Source organism: Lepeophtheirus salmonis, chromosome 7, assembly GCF_016086655.4.
Source record: "Lepeophtheirus salmonis chromosome 7, UVic_Lsal_1.4, whole genome shotgun sequence".
NCBI lineage: Eukaryota > Metazoa > Arthropoda > Copepoda > Siphonostomatoida > Caligidae > Lepeophtheirus > Lepeophtheirus salmonis.
In genome coordinates, this window is record NC_052137.2 from 3,313,503 (window position 1) to 3,337,738 (window position 24,236).

The following is a 24,236-nucleotide window of genomic DNA, read 5'->3' on the forward strand; positions in this document are numbered from 1 at the left end:
AACGTACAGTTTTTGATTGGTGTAATTTTTTGCGTGAAATTTGTAAAAATATTTTGAAACCCAAGGTCAGGTGGGCCTGGGCGCGTTGTTGATATCGACGAGTCCAAGTTGGGAAAGACAAAGTATCATAGAAGTAGGCACAAAGTGGAGCACTGAGTTATTGGAGGGATTGATAGGTACAGCGTGGATTGTTTCATGGTTGAGGTTGAAAACTGAACAGCGGCTACTCTGTTGCCTCTCATCGCAAAGGACATCGAACACGAAACTACTGTCATGTCCGACAATTGGGCGTCCTATAGGCGGGTACATTCCTTAGGTATGCAACACTTTACTGTGATGCATAAGAGAAATTATGTGGACCCCTTGACTGGAGCTCATACTCAGACTATTGAGTCTTTGTGGAGTCGAGTCAAGGCATAATGCGTAAGCGAAGTGTTTTCAAGACTTTTAGATATCTCTTTCCCACCTATCTCCCAGAGTATATGCGGCGAAAGAAATTCTCAAAGGATAAAGATTTTGATCACATTTTGGATTATATTATTAAGCTATATCCACTATAAGTGTCCGTAAGGGTAAAGTGATTGAAGAGAAAACACAGATTAGTAACTATTGCTTCTCTGAACCTTTGATAATCAGACAAAAAAAAAAAATAAGGAGCTGAATACTTGATAATTAAAAGGTAAGAATAAATCATATTATTGCTTTACAAAGATTATCTATTTTTTTATCTCAATAGCTGAATTATATTGGACGTTTATCGGAAGTGGACTTGAGGATATTATAGAAAAAATCTGCTTCTTAAATTGTCATTTTATTTATATGAGAGGTGGTGGAAGTGGTCGTTAAAAATATCTTGGGTTTATATTGAAAACATATAAATTAGTATCATTCATTCTTAGCTACTTCATTGATTCATACTCATTCAAATAAAAGTAGAAAAATAAAAATTTATAGTATCTTATTCATTAATTTCCTATATCTAAAATTTTCTATGTTACAATATATTATATATCTAGTTGACTCTAGGGGAAAAAAGTTATTGGTATAGAAAGAGAGATAGAAAAAAAGGAATAATAGTTAGAAAGAGAAAGTGGTGATGGTAGATTTTAGTAAACGTGGTAAAAAAATTTTTTTCAAAAAATTTTAATATTTGAAATTTAAATTAATTTTTCAAATTCGTTTTCCAAAATATTTGATGTTCTGTGAATAACTATGGATTTTTGAATTTTTTCTTCACAAAATTTAATCCTATCAGGGTAACATAAATAAAATACTTTTTTACATTTTTATACAATTTGTTGCATTTTTTGCCTCTTATTTTTCATCAAACGTCAATTTTCCATTTTTAAGAAGAAATGGGACAAAATGATGTTTTTTACGTAAAATTTTAGACTCACTATGGAGGCATGCCAAGAAAGAACATTTTAAGTGTCACAAAGCACAAAGGTTATCGAGTTTCATATATCAACCTACGTAATTCTACATGAAGATTCATACACAGTTGATCTTGACTTCCACAGATTTTCTTATGAAAGAAAAACATTAAACAAGGATGTTCATCCGTCTTAATTATAAATGGATACAATTAAATTACATCCAACAAACATTTAGGTAAACACCCTCAAATTAGCGTACTTTTAAAAAGAGTTGAAGGATAAAACAAATGGAATATATAAACTCTTACTCTCCTCAATAGAAGCATCATTCAACATTCAAAGCCCAAAGCTGAAGTAGAATCCACTATAATAAAAATAAAATGAACTCAAAAGTAATTGAAGTAAATATTAAAGTGTTATTTTCCAAGATATTTTACAGCTCTTTTTGTTTTCAGTTATCCTGTCTCATTCTTCTCGGATGTGCTGTTGCATCCCTTGTAGAAGCTGAGGATGTCAAGAAGCGGGATATTCCTCTAAGTTCATACGGGATTGGATCTGCCAGCAACTCCTACTCAAGCAACAATGCTGGATCCAACTCCTTCCAAAGCAATCGACCCTACATCAAGATCTTAAGCAGCAGTTACAACGCACCAGGGACTCTAGATGGCTCAAGTAACTTTGACTATGCTTTTGAGTCCGAGAATGGGATTCGTCAACAGGCAGTAGGGAAAACAAAGGTCATTGGAGACACTGAAGTCGTGGTGATGAAGGGATCTTATGAGTATGTGGGCCCTGATGGACAAACCTATGTCGTGGATTGGTATGCTGATGAGACTGGCTATCATCCCTCTGCTCCTCATCTTCCTAAGGATGTTCCTATTCCCTATCCTGAGATTGCTGATGCTGTAGCTGCTCAAATTTCATTTGCTGCGGCAAATCCCAATGACTACGACGATGGTTCTTACAATGGTAACAGTATCAACAATATCGTATACGATGATCGACCCATTACCAACTATGGCTATAACAAATAAAGATCTTCTTTTTTTTAAAGATCTGTTTTGGTTGATAATTTTATTGAATATTTATTATTGTTGTTTCGTGTTTCGTTAATTCAACTTTTTCTTCAAATATAATTTATTTGCATCTTTATGACTTCTATTAATATTTTGACGTCTTATCTGTTGAAATTCGAATTAAATGTTTTTAAGTATTTAAATATCTTACTATTTAATAAAAAATTAAAAAGAGTGACATAATAAAATAATTATCCTATAACTTAAGGCGTTATACCTAGTTTCCTTTTTTTAAGTAAATGCCTATAGAACCTAATCGATTAATAATTGGTTCAAACTTTCTAATTTTTTGATATTATAATCCTAATCAAAATTGAAAAGTAAAAATGTTTCTTCTTGTAAATCCATCAAAATAGAAGATTTTTTGATTACTTTAAATAATGAGATTTGAGTTTAGGTGAAATTTTTTTTCAATGCAACTGAATGACTGGTCTTAGAGATTTTTGTATATAGAAAAGGATTTTTTCCATTATAATACCTTGATAAAAAAAATTTCTATAAGTTGAATAATAAAATCCAAATTACTCCAAGTTATAAGCATCCAGTGGTTGTTACACATTTATAGGTCGGAGGAGTTATACTTACTTGGGCCTATTTTAAATGCCATTGGGTATGATTGAATAATATACTTTTTGGTGTATCTATGGTTTGGCAAGAACCAAGAGAAATTTCACTGATATAAAAGTAAAATATTTTACAAGTATATAATCTTGAATTTGATAAATAACATTATCTAATCTTTCATACTTAATTTATTAAAGAAAGATCAATCAAAATGATAACCTAAATAGATATCTTATTTTTTGGAAAATCAGAGGTTGAAATTAAAAAAAAAAAAAACATATAATATTTAAAATTAGTAAGATATTATAAAAAGATCTTGATTTCAATCGATACATTTAATAACAATCTTAAAAGATAAATTAAAGGTATTAATGATATTTCCAAATGAGACGTCAAAGCGATGCGCTTGAAAATTTAGAGTTGAGATTGTGATTTGTGCATAAATTACTGAGATCAAAACATTTTGCATTTTCAATTTTTGTAATATTTTATTAAATTAATTTTGCAATATTTCAAAAATAAACCAGTTAAGTTTCTTAGTGTTGGATAGTCCAAGGACTGATAGCCTTATCTGTCTTTTATTCCCGCCCCTTTCAGTCTTTTTTTTATTAGCCCGATATTTTTTTCATATCTAAGATTGAAGAATATAAGAACTAAGAAAATAATGAATGATAGCAAAACGTATGATAAAACATACTAGTCACACATCTCCTATCTTGTCTCTTTGAAAGAAGTAATGAATTATGATGTAACTTCAGCGACTCAAATGACGAAGTTAGTCTTAACTAAGTAACTTTAGCTGCTGTAGTTTCTACAAAAGACCAACAAGAACCGGGTCTAGGAATGACAAATTTTAATAGGACCGGACTGATAGGACTACAGTCTTTTTAGTTTTTTTTTAGATATATCCAACACTAATACAGGGTATTTTGTTGTCAGCTGTTAATGCTTCTACTTCTTTTCTTCTAATCAGTGTTCTGAACAATGAATGGTTATTTATTATTAGAATTCCCTACAGTCATTGTACAACAATACCACACTTGGGAATAATTGGCAAACTATAAACTAGGCCTTTTCTTTGTTTTTATTCGGAAGAAAGCTTGCGTGATACACCAAAGTAAATAATAAATACTTTCTCAAAAAGAACATACTTTTTGGGTACCACCATTTTGACCAACGATTTTAGAATTTGTCTAAAAGCATTACTGCATATACTTGGACAGTTAAGTGTTTCATTTGTTAAGCCTTTAGATGAAGTTTAAATAATATTATTTATGTGCCTTTTCTTTTTTAGAGGAGAAGTCTATAGTAAGCGGCCATGCAAAGAAAATTGAAAAAGCTGCCGCTTAGTATAGGTGGTCTCATAAAAAGGCACTTCTATCGTGTAGCAATTCTAAATTTTACAACTGAAAATGGCTGCTTAGTGCAGTGACATGCTTAATAGAGGTAGCTGGTTTGACAAGATTAAACCGACTTTTTCAAAGGAAATAACTATAACAAGGGTTCTATTGGAAAAACATATAATACTACACTTAACTACATTTATAATTGTTAAAGTTATAATTAAACTAGAATTAGGAAAATGTAGGGAGATGGCTCTAAAAAAATTGTCTTCATAAAAACTGTTGGAAAACATTTCAGATGAGTGGCATGGGATTTAATATTATATATAATAATCAAGCAAAGTTTGTCTGTCTGTATGAAAAATGTCACTGTATACAGTGCTCCCCGATGTATATAATACACATATTTTGATCTAAGAAATAACAATGTAGTCAAGTCTCAAGTTCTTTTACACAAAAATCAAACTTGAAGATGTATATTGACAGTGTTCACGAGAAAATTAAAATAATCAAATGTAATTACTGCTCTAGTTCTTTTACAGAGATTCTGCAGAAGAACTAGGGGAGTGACAACAATGGTATTTTTTTATCTTCTTATAAACAAATAAGGTATTTTTTAATTTTTTTATGCAACTTATTCTATCTTTCGAAGTTTTTAACCATTGTAAGAAGTTCAAAGACATATATTTCTATTTTCATAAGATGATAATTGAATTTGGACATAAACATATTAATCATGAAATGTGAAAATCACTCATTTTAAAGATGAGAGTTTAAATCTTGTATTCATGTCAATAAAATTATTATTAAAGACTTCTTTAGAAACAAAAGTAAATACAGAAGTTATCAACACTTAAAGCCATTTATAAATGTACTATGTACATGCATATTAAAAGGTGTACGACTTACAAGAACATTTTTGGATATGAGTGATGTCAAATTTTAAATTTTCTATAATAATTGAAAAGTTTTGTTTGAAACTATAAAGATTTCTTTTTCTCTTATTAGATTTAATATTAAACGAAAGTAAAACTTCTTTAGCTGAATTATATTCTTGAGACTCATCGCTTTAGAATGAAATCACGCAAATAAATAGATTTCTCAAACAATTGAGTTGTGAATCCCAGACACAAGGGCGTACCTTTTAAAAATTTGTTGTTGAGTCGCTATTAAAGAAGTGACTCACTCTCCAGATCAAAATCTCCGAACAGAAGGTCTAAGGAAAAAGAAAACTTCAGAAAATAAACTGAATTAACTAAAACTAAAATATGGAGCTCACTTCCTTCACTCACAAAGTGGAGTAGAGGAAGGTCCTGTATAAAATTATTGAAATTGAACTTGAGTCTATTAAGAGACCTCTCTAAAGTGATAATCCTGAAGAAAAAGTCTTCAGAAGCAAACTCACAATTAAGAGAAAAGTTATCCAAAGAGCTTGACTTCCTCTAAACAACTGAAAATATTTAGAAATTGAATTTTTATTCATTTTTTCCATTTCATTTCCTCTTCTACAAATTATAATTATAATTTTTTTCACTAATTATTATGTGATACTTATGTTCATTCTAGAAGAATGGTTATTAATTTATACATTTTGTAAGGATATCAGATTTATATAAATATATAATTTAGGATATACTTTTGGGACATGGTAATTATAGTTTACTTTTTGTTTTACTGCAGATTCTTGTGATGGGCAGGGATGTGCAGGCCTGACTGTGAACTTATTGAGTCCTGTTGGTATGTCTACTGCTTGGATGATCTCCGGTTTTATCATAAACTCCAATTCTTTCTTTGATTTTTTACGGTGAGTAAAAGGAACTTTCTGTACAGTATGTTCTTGTACATAGATTTTCATTGGATCGAGTTTTTCCGACTCCTTCAAACATCAGGAAACTCTGGAAAAATGGACTCGACATTCATATTATTGTCAGCGAACGTGACTTTTGCAGGTCTCTCAAAGAGTTTAAGTTACACAAATTACATATAATTGTTTCTAAAAAATCTTTTGAAATAACATTAAGTTCGCTAAATCATGCCACGAAAGTGAGTCTTGTAAATCTGGAGGTATGAATGCCGTAATTCATACCATTTTTTTATTCCATATTTCAGTAGTATTTTAAAATCAGTTCCATCTTATTTGCTGAATGTAAATTGCTTGAGCTATCTATTAAGGCTTCGATATGTATTATAAGAGGGGCAGTGGAGTGATTAACGAGTATTGCAATATTAACAATGATTGAGGCCGTTTTTACAAGACTAGAATTTTGTGGTTGTCCTGGTTTGGGATTTGGATCCCGAATCATCTACAAAAACGAAGAAATATGAATCGTTCTCGAACATTTTTTTCATTTACTGTTTCTGAATCTTCAATCGGAGTGGCGGTGATTGTTTCTTCTGCAACTGAAATATCGGCCATATAAAGGCATGCAGTGTCTGTCACCAAGGCCCTAAAATCTACTATCAGCCAACATTGGGACACCATGACAAAGGACTACATCTGCAGGGGGTGCCAGGCCTTCCGCCCGCCACCACCTGTAATCCATTATTACTGCTAGGGCTGCTACATTAATGATTAAGAGAGCTCAGGCACTTTTCAAGCTTTGTTGAAATTCTATTGTTAAGCAATAAATTATATCTTGTTGAATTTTAAAATTCAAAGTGTTCAGATTTTAATGGACCACTCGTTACTTATCAGGAATCTAGAATATAAATCTTATTATATCCTAATCTGCTATAAAACATTGAAAATGTATTACTTTAATTCTAAGAATTCTAGCCAGTTATTTATCAAAAATATTATTTTGTCTAATTTTTTTAATTTACAACTCTAATTCGATTTTTTTAAATTGTGCTACCATCCCTAGGTACAGGGCCGTTCCAATATTATACAAGATTCTTCCAAATTCATGCAATGGGATGTGAGTTGAGTTGAATAAAATATGACCTTTACGAGTTCAAGACTTTTTTCTTGTTGGTAACACGTTGACCGTATCTAAGAGTGTTTTTTTTTCTCCAGTCGTGATCATTATTCTTGAATTCTTGAAAGTATATAGTGATCACTAGTGTGTCTGCTCATGAAAGACAGAGAATAACAGTGAGGGTTTGCTCGGGATTTAGAAGTGTAAGTCCTTCTTGGATATCGGAGTAACTCCTGCCTATGTTCCGGATCGATACGTATTGGGATTTGTGTATATTTCTTTTCTCTCGTAGTTAATTGCAGCTGATCGAATAAAACGTCATTACATTTTAACTAGTCTCTTCCAAAATATTCTTCAAATCGTCGGGGTTACCATAATATTTGTTGGTTTCTTTTATTTTTATATAAGATGAGTCATATTTTATACAACTCTAGCTGTGAGGGCAAATTCAATTGCACAAGTTTCTTTGGCATCAGTTCCAGCACCGTTAGATAGGTCAAGAGAAGGACCGCTAAAACGATATTAGATTTCTCATTCAATTTTTCAGATTGGTTGCCACCAGTTTTCGGTAAAACATTAGTGAGCGCCGCTCAAAATTCTTGAGCGGAAGAGTTATTGTTCTTTTCATCGTGACTGGAAATTTCTTTCCAAGTAAATTCATCCCCTGTCTTTTCATTCCTTGAAATTTCATTCCCAGTAAAAGTAAATTCATTCCGTGTGAAATTTATCCCCGGACATTTATTTCCACATTGAAGAGGAATATTTAGGGACATCATAAGTTGTATGTTTCTAAACTAGTTATTAGTTTTTTGTGGTGAGCTGTAGAGGGAGGCCTGGGCAGTCGTGACTGGAACCGACTATTGATCGATTGGAGACGGATATCAGTGGGCGTCCTCTGGGGTGGGCTGGAAGGGTTGTAGACCTCCCCAAATTTAGGAATTTTTACTCTTTACTATTTGAATTTTTTTTTCCAAAAATTTAATATTTGAATTGTTTTGGTTTTTTTTCAAAAAATATATAATTTTTTTTTATGAATAGATGTGGATTTAAAAAAAAATTTAGTATTTAAATATCGTTTATGAGTTTTTTTTGTGTTTTGTGTTTTTGGAATTTTTTTTTTGAAAAAATATTTTTTTTTTATTGAATGTTCCTTTTATTGATTAAAGAAATCTTTTGGTGAAATCCATATACAAATAGTATATTTCTTCCTCTAGGAATCAAACTAGGAAAAATAAAAGTAATAATTTATCATATATTTTTCCAAAATGTTTTTAGTTGTGGATTTTTGTCAAAAAAATCCAAAAATCATGCCCCCTGCCAAAAAAAAAATAAAATATATATATATAATCCTGTGGATGCCCCTATATATGAAGGATTTATAGTATTTATGGATTACAAATGACGTCAAGATAAATCTTAATAGTGAGTAGAAATGGAATCCCAATTCGTGGATACTTTTTATACTTTGAGAATTAGAAATAAATCCGTCATTACACTCTGCTTCTTCTTCTATATCTATAAACTGTATAACGTCAGTAAATGTCCCTCTTCAAAGTGGGGAATAAATATCTGGGATGAATTTAACATGGAAGGAATTCACTGGGAATAAAATAACACCTAACGTCCTCATTTGAGGACGAGCAATATTTTGCATGTTTTTTATTTATTTTTTGAATATTATTTTATTGATAAAACTCCCAAAGTGTTAAAGTAACCTTGTGTACCTTTTTAGTAAAATAAGTAATAATTATTTATTATTATTATTTTTTTTTTGCAGTAAGCCTCAAAAGATACATGTCCCTCATATGAGGACATCCGTCAGATACGTACATAAAAAAGAATATTCCTTTCGAAAGATATAATGCACCAATTATTGGATTGCATACAATCTACGCATTAATTTCTTTGTTTTTGAGCTTCCAGTGAATAAAAGTTTCATCCGCTTGTCAGTGTGTCTTAGGTCTGTGAAATAGTTTGATGATTTTCAATTGCTGGTTTGTGTTATACTGTTTGAAAAAATGAGTTCACATCATACAGGACTGACTCTCTGTGAAATTGAACCATTGTTAGAATGAGAATAATGATTGATTCATGAAGAAGAAAATATTTTGGACATTACTATCATTCCCCCAAATGTGGACGAACTGACAGATGATGAGGATATTGACGACAATCTACTAGACCTTCCACAAGTTACAGACCTTGCTGGAACTCTTGAACGAATTTCTACAGACTCGCCCTAACATTATATAAAATATTTTGATTAGTATAAATCCAAATTGTTTTGGCGTCAAATTGACCTTGTTTATAAAAAGCTCCGTCAAAGGTTAGGTAATGAAAAATTCAAACTTGATCATCTTAAAGGAAAAATGATGGGTTTAACACATAAGGAGATGTGTGATAATCTTTTTACTTAAGAAATTTTTAATCATATCGTCACTGAAAGCAATCGTTATGCGATTCAAGATAAGAACACTTCTTCATTTTCCTTACATATTACTAAGGAATTGAAAATATTCATTCGAAGATTTTGGGATAGATTTTATTGATTATTTTATATTTTTGTAATACGCTGCCACAAATAAATGGTTTCTCGCTAATATCTATGCTTCAGAAGAACTTTACTAAATTTGAAATTTTCACGACACATATAGCATTAGTCAAATCTTGAAGCAATTTATAAGGGAAATCAATAAGGTTGGAATATAAATTATGTGATTTATCTGGATTGTTACAATTTTGACTTCTACTGGGGAAAAGAAGACAACAAAAAAAGTGTGAAAGCTCCTTTAGGATATAAGTTGTCAGAAAAATTTCCCTACGAGTGAAAAAATGGTATTGGCTCTTAGTGATTCTACTGATTGATATGGCCGTAAAGAAAGCTTGGATTATTCACAAACTTGTCAATGATGAAAAAGATTTTCTATCATTAAAGGATTTTCAAAGACATATATCCTTGGCTTATTTGAAAGGAGACTCCAAAAAAACTATAGTAAAACCATCAACTCCCATCCAAGATGTTCGTTTGACTAGATATCTCATTAGATCCGACAAAAAGAAGAACAAAGGCAGTGTCGTATGGAATCTTGTGTAGCAAAACCTTGAATATATTGTGGAAAATGTAATATTACACTTTGTTTTAATTGTTTTAAGGTGTATCACTTGAAATAATGTATGTATATATTATGATCTATTATGACCCTACTTCAACGGAATGTCCTCATGTGAGGACAGGCTATATCATACCCAATTAGAATAAATACAAAATTAAACTTTTTTTTCTTCATTTCAACTTTTTTAACTCTGTGTATAAATTTCATGAAATATATATCACAGGAACATAGAGCCTTAATCTTTTTTTTTTCTACTATCATTTTTTCCATTATCTGAAATCGAGCTTAATTTGATAGCTTCCAGGTGGTGGAAGGCCTACCACCCGATGGGGATGTAGTTCTCTGCCATATTGTCCAAGTGCTGGCTGACCTTGGCTTTGAGAACCTCTGTATTCGGATGGCAGATACTGGAGGTTTTGGCATCAGGGCTAAGGAGTCCAAAAGCATGAATAAATGAGACGGAAAGATGGGTTTTTTCATATTCTTACAAAGCCCTTTCCATCCACTTTTTTGAAAGCTCTCTGGAAAGTTTGGTGAAAAAACATAGATCTCTTGCATGGCTCCTCATGGACTTGAGGGGATTAGCTTATTTGAAGGCTATGGCCTTGAAATAGCCTTTTTTAGCACTTTACCTATACTACCTGAGGTCCAGGGTATATTTTGGATATAAGAAGGGTTTATTTGATGCTCAAAATGGCCATGGAAGAATTTTATCTCCCTCAGGAACAATTGCCCAAATAAGTATGTGTGTGTGGAAGGGGGAGGGCGGTCGGCCTATTCTAATATATACTTTTTTGAATTTTGATATGTTTCCGCATTTTTTCTTATGCTTTAACATGTGATACACTTGAAAATTATTTTTTAAGGGATCTAAGTATGTTCTATACCCTGCCTAATCTGCAAAAATATATTCCAAAATGCATTTTTTGATGAATGCAAAAAAAATAAATACATTAAACTAAAATATCGCCTTTTTTAAATAATAATTTTTATATATTTTATTATCTAAGTATCAAGATTACCCAGTACTTTAGTTAAAAGTCAATAAAAAACATGTAAAATAAAATACAAGATATATCATTCTATTTTGAAATTTGTATTAAAAAAACTATTTTTACTTTAAAAATTGAGGTACTTGTATAATCTCTCGAAAATATTAATATATTTTCCCCCTAAAAATGGCTAAATATAAGAGAGAACAATATTGATCGATGGGAGTATACAATTTTAGTACTGTGGTCCGCACATCTAGATGTTGCTGTTCAACTTCATTGTACTGGACAGTCTTGATACTTAACTTAGATAATAAAATAAATATAAGATATTATCCAAAAATTGTTATATTACAGTTTAATGCCTTTTTTGCCAATCAATGGTGTGTTGTATCTATACTTTTTGTCTAAAAACTTCGCAAAATCATCAAAAAAGACATTTTGGAAACACTTTAAGGCCAACGGAGCAGGGTATAAGACATACTTACATCCATAAAAAAATGATTTACTAGATTCTCACTACTTATAGCGTGTGGAAAATGCGGAAATATATCAAAATTTAAAAGTATATTTTGATTTCTTGAGGACAGGTACTTCCTCTCCACAACCTGAGAGCCATGGGGCATGTTAAATAAGAAGTCCACAACATATCCGTTATCCATGTATTCAATTAGTCGACAAATACTAAACTATATCAAATATATTAATCCATCTGACAAATCCTAGATTTTAACTCAAATAATTAATTATGAATAAATGAAATAATATTCTGTTTTTTTATTCACCTCTATGCAATTAGCCTCAATGAGAGCCTCTAACGACCTCTGGAGTCCCTTGAAAACATTGGCAACGTAGTCCTTTTTCATGATCCTCCACTATTTAACAGAACAGTTCTTGCAGGGCACAACATTTGGGTGGTAGACTTTGCAAGCCTTCTTCTAAATTTTGCCACCAAATGGAGTAAACCAGTGGATTCAGATCTTGTATAAATGACATGAAGATATATTAATAAAAATAAAATAGAATCTACTTAAGCAAACAAGCCAGGTTTGCCACATTGTTTTAAAACTTTTGTCTAGAGGTTTTGGTAATTTTTTTTAACTCAAAGAGCCATTTAAAAAAAATAATAATAAAAAGCTAAGATCTGCAAATACTTTTTAACATCTAAAATGAAGATGACACTGTATATTTGTTTTAATTATTCTTTCATTTTTAGATGTATAAAAAAACCGCACTTAAATTCCAATAATACATGTAGCAAGCAAAAATTCCTGTTAGTCATCCTTCGTGTATTTTGAGACGTGCATCGGAGCCTCGATCTGATTTTAAAAAACACAAAACAATGAAAAATTAAATATTTGCAAAGAAATGATTATTTTACCTGGTTAATAGGACTTCTACTCCTTAACCTATGAGCATTTTGTCTACAAATCAGGGTTGCAGGAAGTCACTTTAGACAAATAGTTATTGGATAAAATTATTATCAAACTATATTGGTTAGTTGTTTGTTATTACTAACGAATTAAGATTAATTAAATGAGTTGGCAAAAGTACTTCTTGATTTACTCTGCGAATACTACATTGTTAACTTATATAAGAAAAGAATACTTAATACATTATGAATAAAAGCAAGGATTTTGAAAGTTTTAAAAGTGACACCAATGGATCTTCAAATTCATCAAACAAACAGACATCAAACTGACCCTTTACTAGATCTTTCATTAAGAATGTATTTATTGGATACTTTGCTTCTATAATTCGTGGTTGACACTTCCCACTTATAAACAAGCATTTCAATACTTTCTTCATCTTCAAAGTTTGTATGTGTACATAGGAAAGTCACTGTCAAAGATCTTGCCAAAATAACCATTAAAACAAACATCCCATAAAGGCAAAGACAATTAATAATGAGATTAAACTATTTGCAAAATAGAGTACTTGCGAGAAACAAAGGAAGAGAAAGTGGGCCTAAAGGAAAGAAGAGAGTAAATATCTTGGAACTAAACACTTTATTCAAGATTGGAGCTTCTGATACTATTAAGGAGATCGAAAATAATTAGTAATCATCAAAGGAGAAAGACGTCATTTTTTTATCAGAAAACGATGAAAAAACTCATATGTCGAAACACGACAAGATTTTTGAGGTATTCACTAAAAAAAACAGGATTAATTCATGAAGCGAGATGGATAGCCAGAAAATATACCCCCAAACGAATGATTCTATGAGGAAATAAAATATGACAAATATAGAATGAAAAAACTGGATAGGATGAACACATTTCTTACTTTGTTGGATAGACCAATGTGGATTACTTCATCATTTGACGCAGATGCTCCTGACAATGACTTGAAATTTTACAAGGACACGTGATTGTTAAGAAAAATTTATAATGAATTAGCATAGTTTGTTTTGAAGAAGCTTCATAATCACATGAAGTATTTGACACAGAAGGTGGCTCCGTTCGCTCTATTCAGTAATGTTTTAGATGATGATCAAAATGGAAATATAGTCCTGAAATTATATTCGACTAAAAAACCTGACAGCTTTAAAAGATGCCAATCTATATTTTAGATTATAAATGAAAAAACTTAATTATCTTATTGGTCTAGAAGCCTTTTTTTAGCTATACTGAATATAGGGCCAGATAAGCTTCAAAAGCCTGTTGTATCACGGTCAGGAAATGAAGACTAAACAAAAGAAAAAAATTATAAACATAATTTTTGAGTCGTTAAGGAAATTGCAGTGAGAAGAATCAAAATGATGACTTACAATATGAACATAATAAAAAATAACGAAAGATCCCAAGGAGATATCCCTCAACTTCAAGACGTAGAATGTAATGGGTGACGATTTAAAAGTTATAGAAATAATCAGTAAATAAATGGATAATATAAATTATTACTTTTATGTAATTTTTACATATTTCCTTATTTGTAGAAGTCTCAGAAAAAATATAAAATAATATTAAAGGTATCTCAATAGGATTTTCAAATTGGTATTTTAATTTTTTTTCCTAAAATAAGAAATTGAGACATTTCTCGAAAATATATAAATATAAAAAAATGGGGAAATACAAGAAAAAATAACAATGATTGATGGGAATATACATTTTTAGTACTGCCGTTCGTGAAACTAGCAGTTTCTCTTTACCTTCATTGTACTAGGCAATCTTGATACTTAGATAATAAAATATATACCAAATATATTAAAAAATAATCATATTTTAGTTTAATATATTTTTGGGCATTCAATCATGTGTTTTATCTACACTTTTTCTTCAAAAACTACTCAAAATCATCAAAAAAGGCATTTTGGAACAACTGAGGCCAGGTAAAGGATATATTCCCTTAAAAAAATGATTTTTGAGCTTCTCAAATCTTAAAGCATAGGGGAAAATATGGAAGCATATCAAAATTCAAATAAGTATATTTTTGAATAGGTGTAATGACTTATTTTAACACCTTATTAATTACCAACTCATGAGCCATAAAGTATACTTAAATCAAGGAATTGGTGGTCCTAAAAAGGACCTGGTATTTCATTTTTACTTTAGATATGAATCCCAAAGAATGGTGAATTTATTTGGAGGAGGTGTATTTGGTCACAGCCTTGGTTCCTTCAGAGACAGCGTGCTTGGCTAACTCTCCTGGGAGGAGAAGACGGACAGCGGTTTGGATTTCTCTGGAAGTGATGGTGGATCTCTTATTGTAGTGAGCGAGACGTGAAGACTCGGCGGCAATTCTCTCAAAGATATCATTGACGAACGAGTTCATGATGCTCATGGCTTTGGAGGAGACACCAGTATCGGGGTGAACCTGTTTCAAGACCTTGTAAATGTAGATGGCATAGGATTCTTTCCTCTTGTGGGACCTTTTCTTTCCAGCAGGCTTGGTGATGTCCTTTTGGGCTTTTCCTGCCTTCTTGGCGGCTTTTCCTGTAGACTTGGGTGGCATGGTTGTTATTAATTCAATGAATATAAGTAAATTGGATGATCTCTTTCACAACCGGCTCGTATTTATAAGAAAAAAGAGGGGATTGAAGAGTTGAATCTCCCGCGCACGCTTTCTAAACAAAAATGCGCGGGAAAATAACGCAGATCATAGTTTTTAGATAAAGGTATATACGAATATATTGATAGTATTTTTATATTTTGACGTTTAGGTACAAAATCAAAGTTAAAGAAACAAGTAGCATAGATAATACAATTGATTTTTTAGATATTATAAGGATAGGCATTATTTAATGTTTATCTCTACCTAAGAATTAAAAATGTTTGCCGATCGTGCATCGACAAATAATCAGAGCTTGTAAACAAGGCTTTCTTAAACTTGGTCACTCAATATGGCTACCTTGAGCATCAATTACAGACTTTACAAGTTTCTGATAGGTCTGGTAGGAGTTGATAACAAACTCCTTAGACAAGTTACCCCACGCAGCCTCTATGGGCGACTTCAATGAGTGCATCATTTGGTTGTGGAGTTTGTTCCCCACACAGCAAAATACATTTGGTTCAAATCTGCCGAAGAAGGGGCCACATGAATTTGCCACTTTTCCTCTAGAGCCTCCTGGCCTTCATGACCTCCACTAGAAGGTAAATTGGGGTAAATTGATATTAAAAAAATCTCATATACTAAAACACACCCCGGCTCATGGCAGATTAAATTCTTGCACAGCTGCTTCTCTGAGCATCAAGGATCCCGTGTAATATCCCATTTTTAATGAGAAAATTTAATTAATTAACAGTCCATGTTTTTATGCCAAACCCTGAATACTTAGAGTTCCGTGCCATATCTATCATATCATGAATGTTCACGGAGTTACGTGTATGATTTTGTAACAGACCAATGGATTGTTTTATTCTCAGAGATTTTTATATTATTATAATGTTCAAACCTCAACAGTTTTGTCTTTCAAAATAAATGATTGAATGTATTGGTGTATTATCTTAGGAGAGACAATGTTAAGAAAATAATTTTTGTAGCCGGGGTCGGTACAAATTTTCTAACTCCAACAAAAAAGGCACCAACTACCAGCCCTGATTTAAAGATAATAATAGATATGCATAGTTCTTAGAATTAAAATGTCTTTTGGTAGATTGACCTTTATTGTTGACTTTGTATATAATAATATGCAAATCATTCTAATGTGTATAGATGTAGGAGACAGTAGAGGTGACGATGGAGAAATTACCTCCTAAGCAATAATGCAATTGATAATATAGATACCTAGCCGTATTCATAGACGTACTGAAACTCTTACATTAGTGACGTCAGAGGAGCCTATTTTAAGGCCGACGACCATTTAAGCCCGACAATACATATACTGGGGGATTAAAAAAAAGTTTTTAATCATCTGGTAGATGGGTGTGAGTGGTTGTGTTCAAATTACAAAGAGAACAACTCAGTTAAGTATAAATCAGTTTTATTGTTGATAAATCAAAAATGTAAACCATTTATGTAACCATTTAACTGTTATGTAACCAATAGAAGCAAATGTTCACCACCCTTATTCTGTTTCGCAAATTCGAAGATTATCTCATCCATCTAATTATTAGCCTCAATAAAGTGAGTGATTTCCAAAGCATTAGTTTACGCCTCTCCGAGTGCCAATCAAAATTCTTGAGCGAGAGCGGGAGCGCGCTCATTTTTTTGAATAACGAGCGAGAGCGGGAGCGCGCTCGCCATTTTAGAAGAGCGAAAAAATCGCTCGAATTTTTGCTAATTTATTTATTTGTATTAATTTTCAGTTTTCTACATCTCATGAGATAACATCGAAAAATTTGAGAGTTAAAGAATCATTTCAAAGATTACAAGAAAAGACGGATAAAGTTATGTCTTAAGACAAAACGCTATAATATTTTATACAGTACTGTATTCTGTAATTTCTGAAAATTGCATTCAATTCCCTTGATGTTTAAGAAAGTTGTGTTGTTTTATTGAAATTTCATATTTTCTTATAGCACATATTTTGGTGTAGGTTATAACATTAACAGATTTAACACTACGAAAAAATGGCGTGAAATTCTGATGATAAATTGGTCATAACTTCCTTAATAATGAAGCTAGAGGACATGATTTTGGCATCAAAATGTCTTTTCTCCATTATCTATTAGATAAAACAGGTTTAAAAGGGAAAAATTGAATTGATTTTTTTTTTTGTAACATATATACATAATGAGTTCTCATGTTCAAATACGAGCGAAAAAATGAGCGTTGCTCATTTTTCATTGAGCGGAAGCGTGCTCATTGGAAGCGCATCCACGTAACTGAGCACGCGCTCATTTCTTGGGTGGACTAATGCTCTGGTGATTTCACGTTCAATGTTCACTAAAGCCAGTAAACAATGGATGGCAAACCATGTAAGGCCCAATTGAAATTTGGCATCGTGATGTTATTTCTTATGAGACTCCATATTATGTGATCTCTACTTTAACTGTCTACTTTTCTGCCTATGCAGATCTTTTTTTCTCTCTCTTTTTCTGTTTTTTTTTGTCCTTTTGTAAATGATACCGACGCCAGGGACGTTACGTGAGGTCACTGACATCCCTTCTGACACGTCTATGGCAGTATTCAGGCAATTTGATCTTTGAATTTGCCACCCTAAAAATAATCATCTCATACGCTTATGCCAATGGTACATTGGAATGTTAATTCTTTGACCTTGTACTTTGTCGTGGAAATAAAATTTACTCATTGGATTAAGATTTTAAATATTTAATTAAAAAGAAGCACTGTTTTATCATTACGTCTGAGGTTATGTTTTTGCCTCTGTTTGCTGTTAGTTTGTTTGTTTGTTAGTCACCAGGATTACGGCAAAAGTAACGGATCGATCTTAATCAAACTTGGTACGAAGATTATAAAACGTTAAGTACAAAGTTATGAGCGCTTTCACAAAATGTCTTTAGTGAGCTACACCTCACAATTAATACATTGCATAAAAAAACCCTTGAAGTATGCTTAAGGGTAAGCGTACACTTAAAAAAAGATCATCTACGGTTTTGAAAGGCAGTTTTTTCAAAATAAACTTCACAACTCTTATCTTCGATAAGTGTACTTCAGAAATTGTTTCAAGTCCTTCAATCTTTCCTATCTCCTTCCTATTAAAGCTTTACTTCCTCCGCTTACTACTATCACAACCTTTTATTCCCAATTTCTAGGGAAAAGTACCCAAACGCAAAAATTAACCCATTTGATCCTACCCTACGATATATCCTTAGTTAGTATTCAGTATGATCTGGAAGTGGTAAGCTTTATTAATAAAGCAATGTTTATCTGTATAACTGTATGTTTAAGTGAAAAACAGTCACTTTTTATTTAAGAAATAACAATGTATTCAAAATATAGAGATACTGCAAGTGTTTTGTATTTAGCTTCGAGTATGTGTAGCTATGGCTCTGTCAAGTAGCGTTGTAGATACTATAAAGTACTCCCTGGCTCATCAGTCATCCGTTATAATGTAATTCCATTTTTTCCTGAACCTATTTTTTTAGTATCTTTCATTCTTGAGGAGAGAACATCTATCGTCTATGTATTGAATAACTCTGTGTGAGTGTTCTCACAAAAAATGGAGAGGGTTAGCTGGGTAACGCTGTCATTGTAGAAGAAGATCAGGATTTATTTACTATTTTGCGGGCTTAATTTAATAATTTTTTATAATTGACCAATAACTGCAATAGATTTTTGATAATGGTATTGTCAAAAAGTCTCCAGGCTTCTCATTCATGAAAATGTTTACTTTTCCAAAGAGCATAAATAAAAGGAAGTTGAGGATCAATGCCATCAAACGTGCTAAATATACTCCAACCAAAAACTCAAGAGTTTTTCAAATAATATAATAAACTATTTTTTACTATGTGAGGGACGTAAAAATTAAATTAATGTGTTTTTTAAAAGGATATCACTCGGCTTTATATTCTAATTTTTTGCTTTAGGCTCATTTTGAGAATAAAGTTTCTATGGAAGACTCCAGAATGATGACGGAGTTTGGTACATAATACAATTAAATCTTAATATGTGTACATTATTAGATATTTGGGGATCTATCTAATGTATTCAAACGTTCATTTGACAAGAAAAAATCACCTATTCAACTTCTTGTCTAAGTCAGCCTGTTTCTTCGAAAAGAGTTCATAGATGAATTTATACTGACTCTCCTGTTAATTTAGATTGTAATCTAAAGAAGTTCAGCCCTTAGAATCTGTATCTTTTGTGACTGAGTACGGACTCACGAAGATAAAGAAGGGCTCACATCGTTTTGGATCAGGAGTTTTTTTAAATAATATAAATATAGTCATGAATGAATTACTCCTTGGCACATACTAAGGGATTATTAACTTAAATAGAGTTCTTTGCATGACAGTAAATTCTAGGAATTTTGAGGAAAGTTATTAACATTTATTTTCGTGAAAGTCAAGATAATTTTAATTTAGGAATAATTACTTTCTAGCTCCTAAATAAAGGCATCGGCAACAGACGAACATCTATCAAGACCTTCTCTTTATACAGTTGAAAGAAATCTAAATAATAGATTTTGTCAGAGCCCTCTGATCCCTTGTGCAATCAAAGGAAATATCGATGTTTTACTAATTTATTGTAAATTTCAAAGCACTAAAAAAAAAAATACCGTTCATTCATACTTTGTATCAATTTGACGAGTATTATTTTTTTAATAGAATGTGAATATTTAATATATATATATATATATAATAATAATAATATTCAGATGTTTCTTTTAAATTTATTTTTGTATTTTTAAATCCGTTTAAATTTATTGATTTAGCCTATATTTTTTTTATTGAGTTAGAATGACAATTATTTATTTTGGAATTCATGGGCTCTTACTATTTTCAAATTAGTTTATTTCAATTATTCCATCACTTGTTTGAATATTATAATATTAACAAAGTCTAGGGTGAAGGATATCGTCGTTATTTTTTATTCCCACACTATGCATGCAATTTTAAAATTCAGGGATGTGGATTCCAACAGTTCTTTATATATTTTATTAGAATTGGATAAGAACATTTTTGAACTTAAGGTTGAGTGTAAAAATGATAATTGAAATTATAACAATCCCAATAATTTCCTAATAATAAATCATGGCGCTGAACTATTTAATAAGTATCTAATGAATGAGTAGTCTATGTCACTTAGTCACTATTAAATATTTCATAATTCAACGGAACTTTTATCCTATTCATATCACACAACCTAGGACTATTTTTTTGAATTCTCCATCATTGTTTCAAGATTAAAATGGTAGAATCCATGAACACAATCGTAGTTTATTAGAAAATATCCTTAAAAATGTTGGGAAGAGTTGAAATAGGGCAATTTTCTCGTACATTGAAAAAACGTACAGCCACAAAATTTATATTATAGTTCACAGTTGTAAAAATAATAATGAAAATCCTTTGTATTTTTGGCATATTATATAAAAGAAACCGAAAGTTAATATGGTAACCCTGACAATTTGAACAATGTTTTGGAGGCTTCGCTGTCATGACATTTCATTAGATCAGTTACAATCATCGTTGACATGAGAGGAGGGGGATTAGAAAATAAACAAAGACGTTGGTAAGAATTTTCGGCCATTTTTTGGAGTTTGCTCGATCATAGATTTTGCTGTCCTCGCTTTGACCCTTCATTTGCGCTTCCCTCCTTGTGCCTCAGGAGTAAATTGTCTTGCAGTCTTGAGGTTAAAAGTAATATTATGTTTAAATTGCAACTTGTTTAATATACTTTTGTTTAATACCAATAATCATTTTACTGTATCATACTGCTGGGATATTATGAAGATCTTTATTAAATCCCAGCATGCTGGGACTAGTCAATAACTACTATATATACATGGCCTTAAACTAGTTGAAATAGAAAAGGAAAGTGTACATCGGAGGGAACAATAGGAAAGAAACTATTTCCTCAGTATCAATTAGTATTTAAATTCTATTCTTTTTATAACCTCTTCGCAGAAATAATATCTAGTCTCGTTTCCTCTTGAGTTCTGCTACTGGTGTAATATAATGCCTAAAATATGTTGTGTGTCTGGCTGTAGAACATGATATAAGAATGAAGTGAAGGATCCAGGTGCTATTCCTGATGTATTCTCGATAAATGAAGATCTTCGTCATGAATGGACTCAAGCCATTCCACGATATAATTGAAATCAAAATCAATATGATAGAGTTTGCTCTATTCAGTTCCATCCCTTCAACTATTGCGTTACTTCCTAGGGCACCAACTCCAAGAAAGCCTGAAATGTGACCATCCAATTTTCCAAGTTTAAATTTAGAATATATGTATATTCGCATCGGACTATATCTAGGGAATTACATAACGTCACAACGTCTACATGGGACTCTAGAAACACTTATATTGCTTCATCTATTCAATTGAGGGGGCGTACACATAAAATAAGGATAGAAGTCAATTCATGCTTGCTTATGCAACACTAACGTCCTTTTTCAATTCTTAAGTCAACAATTTGGTTTTACGATTTCATATATTTTTTTCACCTCCTTAGATTTACCAAAGTTATAATTTTTTCAAAGATTAATAATTTTTTTTTCTTCATTATGGATAAAATTATTAGCTTTGAGGGTGTCTAAAATAAAAGAAATGTATGTTAAAAATTTATTTATCTTATTTTTTTTTTTGTACAATTGTCATTTATTATGTAAATTGATTACTTTTTATGAAATGTCTCAAAGAACACCATTTGCAAATCACTGTACTATGTATGTAATTGTCGTGTTTAGAAATAGGTGTTCTAAGTTAGATTAGAGTTCAATTTTCTACATACCCATTCATTTTTTTGTATTTGAATTTTATTTAACACACCATGATAAATTCAGTGTAAAATCAAACCCATTTGTGTGAATGCTTGTAAATAGAATTTTTTTGTGTCTCAAAATGATTGGTATCCGATTATGTATAACGAGAGCAGTGATGTTAGAACCAAGTAGGGTGTAATAAATAAGGTCATGAAATTTTTAAATAATATCGTATACTATTGTTGATTCCCTTACTTCCGATCTTATTTAACAATCGGATTAAAAGGTTGATTTTTTTAAACAAGGGAGTCCAATCTTTTAAAAAGTAGAGGTTACAGCAACGTTTCCTCTTTAGCAATTCTAATCATTGGTATTTACAAAAACGCCATATTATTAATGGATTAGTACCATTTCAGGAAACATATCATATAAATTTAAACCATCAAGTCTTACTCAATAGGAACAGGACCCTCACCTTCAGAGCCCACAGAATGCAAATATATACAATTCCGTGAACTATCTTTTGGTGTATAAAAGTGTAATGAGCCAATTTCTTGCTTTAGTCTTATTCAACACTCAACATGACCAAGAACAAAGAGTACTGTTAGGATATCCGTCAGCTTGTAATCAATTGCCGTAATCTAGGTGATAGCTAATAAGATATTTCCATCAATTTTTCCATCCTAAAATCCATTGCTCAAGTCATCATCAACAAATTCAAAAGAACCAGCCATTTAAAAAAAATCTTTTTCGACATGGTAAGAAGCCCAAGCTGAGCTCAACATAAGTGAGATATGCGTTCCGAGAGGTTGCCAAGAATACAGCAACAACTCTCAAATCCATCCAGCAGGGGTTGAAAGCAATGGTAATTTTTGTTAGACGATCAACTGATGATTTGGATTCCTTTGCTGCCAATGGAAGTGGATAACTTATATTGATAAGCTCTAACTTGACAAGATTTTTTCCAATGTCATGAAAACATTAGTTTATCTCGTTCCCAAAAAACTTTATTAACCCGTGTTTTTTTTTTGTATGTACACTTCAAAAATGAACGAATGAACGACGAACGGAAACTTTTCAAAAAATGAACAAAGATTGAAAAAGGGTGAACGGATCAACTCTGTAAGCACGAAAAATCCCGAGAGTTACTCTTCGAATTTCATGCACTAGTCATTAATTTTTACATATTGACCTTTTTTAAGAATAAAAGAATAATGGTTCCAGCTTTGGTAAATTAATTTTCTTTTCTGATAGCAATTACAAAAAGAGCACGATCTCTAAATTGCATTTATATTTTAACCACTGATGATTATAGTACATAATATCGGGTGAGCCATTGAAATATGAACACTTACTAATACGATCATCAATCAAGGTTGAGTGATTGAAATTAATTCATATTTTGATATATTAAAGTATAAGCAATTAGTTACAAAATAAAACAAATCAGAACTCTCTAGCTTACATACAAGTTGAGAAAATGACACTTGAACGTGATCGAGAAGTTGAGCGTCTCAAGGATCACCGTCTACGCCGTCAACAAGTCTGAAACGTTGGAGAGGAGGAAGTACTTTGTCAAAAAGGCCAAACTGGAACCGGATGAATGAAAGAAAACAGCTCAGAGAAATCCCTTCAAGTCAATGAGAGCCCATGCAAGAGACCTCCGGATTTCACACTAACCTGTCCAGTTTGCTATTAAAAAGTAGGTAGAAAGAGCCTTGTGAGAGTGGAGATGCAATTTTTGACACCAGCAATGAAAGAACCTCATCTTATCCGTTGCAATACTCTTTTGAGTTCTTTTTTGACACTTTTGGCCTCTTAGAGTCCTGATGTTACCCTCTCGACCATAAACGTACCTGAGCTCGGACATTAGGGACTAGGACGCCCCATCCTATTTTAATCCTAGCAATACATATACCAGGTGATTAAAATTCAAAAGTTTTTAATCAGCCGGTATATTTGTGTGATTGTATGTGTTCAAATTACAAAAAGAACTACTCAGTTAAATATGAATCAGTTTTATTGTTGATAAAAACAAAATATTATTATGTAATACAAGCTTTTCATGCAAAACTCAATTTT

The 24,236-nt window shown here is 31.7% G+C and overlaps 2 protein-coding genes across 3 annotated transcripts; one reads left to right on the plus strand and one right to left on the minus strand.

The window, feature by feature from the left end:
* Positions 1 to 107: 107 nt before the first annotated feature.
* On the plus strand, positions 108 to 2,624 carry LOC121121535 (uncharacterized). 2 transcript variants are annotated; one of them, XM_040716491.2, is made up of 3 exons: positions 108 to 1,611; positions 1,697 to 1,768; positions 1,832 to 2,624. In XM_040716491.2, the coding sequence occupies exons 2-3, from the start codon at positions 1,757 to 1,759 to the stop codon at positions 2,408 to 2,410; spliced, it is 591 nt and encodes a 196-aa protein (XP_040572425.1). In that variant the 5' UTR covers positions 108 to 1,611; positions 1,697 to 1,756; the 3' UTR covers positions 2,411 to 2,624. The 2 variants fall into 2 exon arrangements, with proteins under 2 accessions (XP_040572425.1, XP_071746248.1); XM_071890147.1 differs by having other exon boundaries at positions 111 to 1,611; positions 1,697 to 1,777.
* Positions 2,625 to 14,367: 11,743 nt separating this feature from the next.
* LOC121121712 (histone H2B-like) lies at positions 14,368 to 15,353 on the minus strand. Its single transcript, XM_040716682.2, has one exon. It carries the CDS (start codon positions 15,334 to 15,336, stop codon positions 14,962 to 14,964), a length of 375 nt encoding a protein of 124 aa, XP_040572616.1. The 5' UTR covers positions 15,337 to 15,353; the 3' UTR covers positions 14,368 to 14,961.
* Positions 15,354 to 24,236: the final 8,883 nt, after the last annotated feature.

Excerpts from the sequence above, each read along its gene's own strand:
- LOC121121712 (XM_040716682.2), bottom strand. The coding sequence starts at position 15,336 with ATGCCACCCAAGTCTACAGGAAAAGCCGCCAAGAAGGCAGGAAAAGCC.
- LOC121121535 (XM_071890147.1), top strand. The coding sequence starts at position 1,757 with ATGAACTCAAAAGTAATTGAA. Across the intron at positions 1,778-1,831 it reads TGAACTCAAAAGTAATTGAA|TTATCCTGTCTCATTCTTCT; the intron begins GTAAATATTAAA and ends TTTTGTTTTCAG.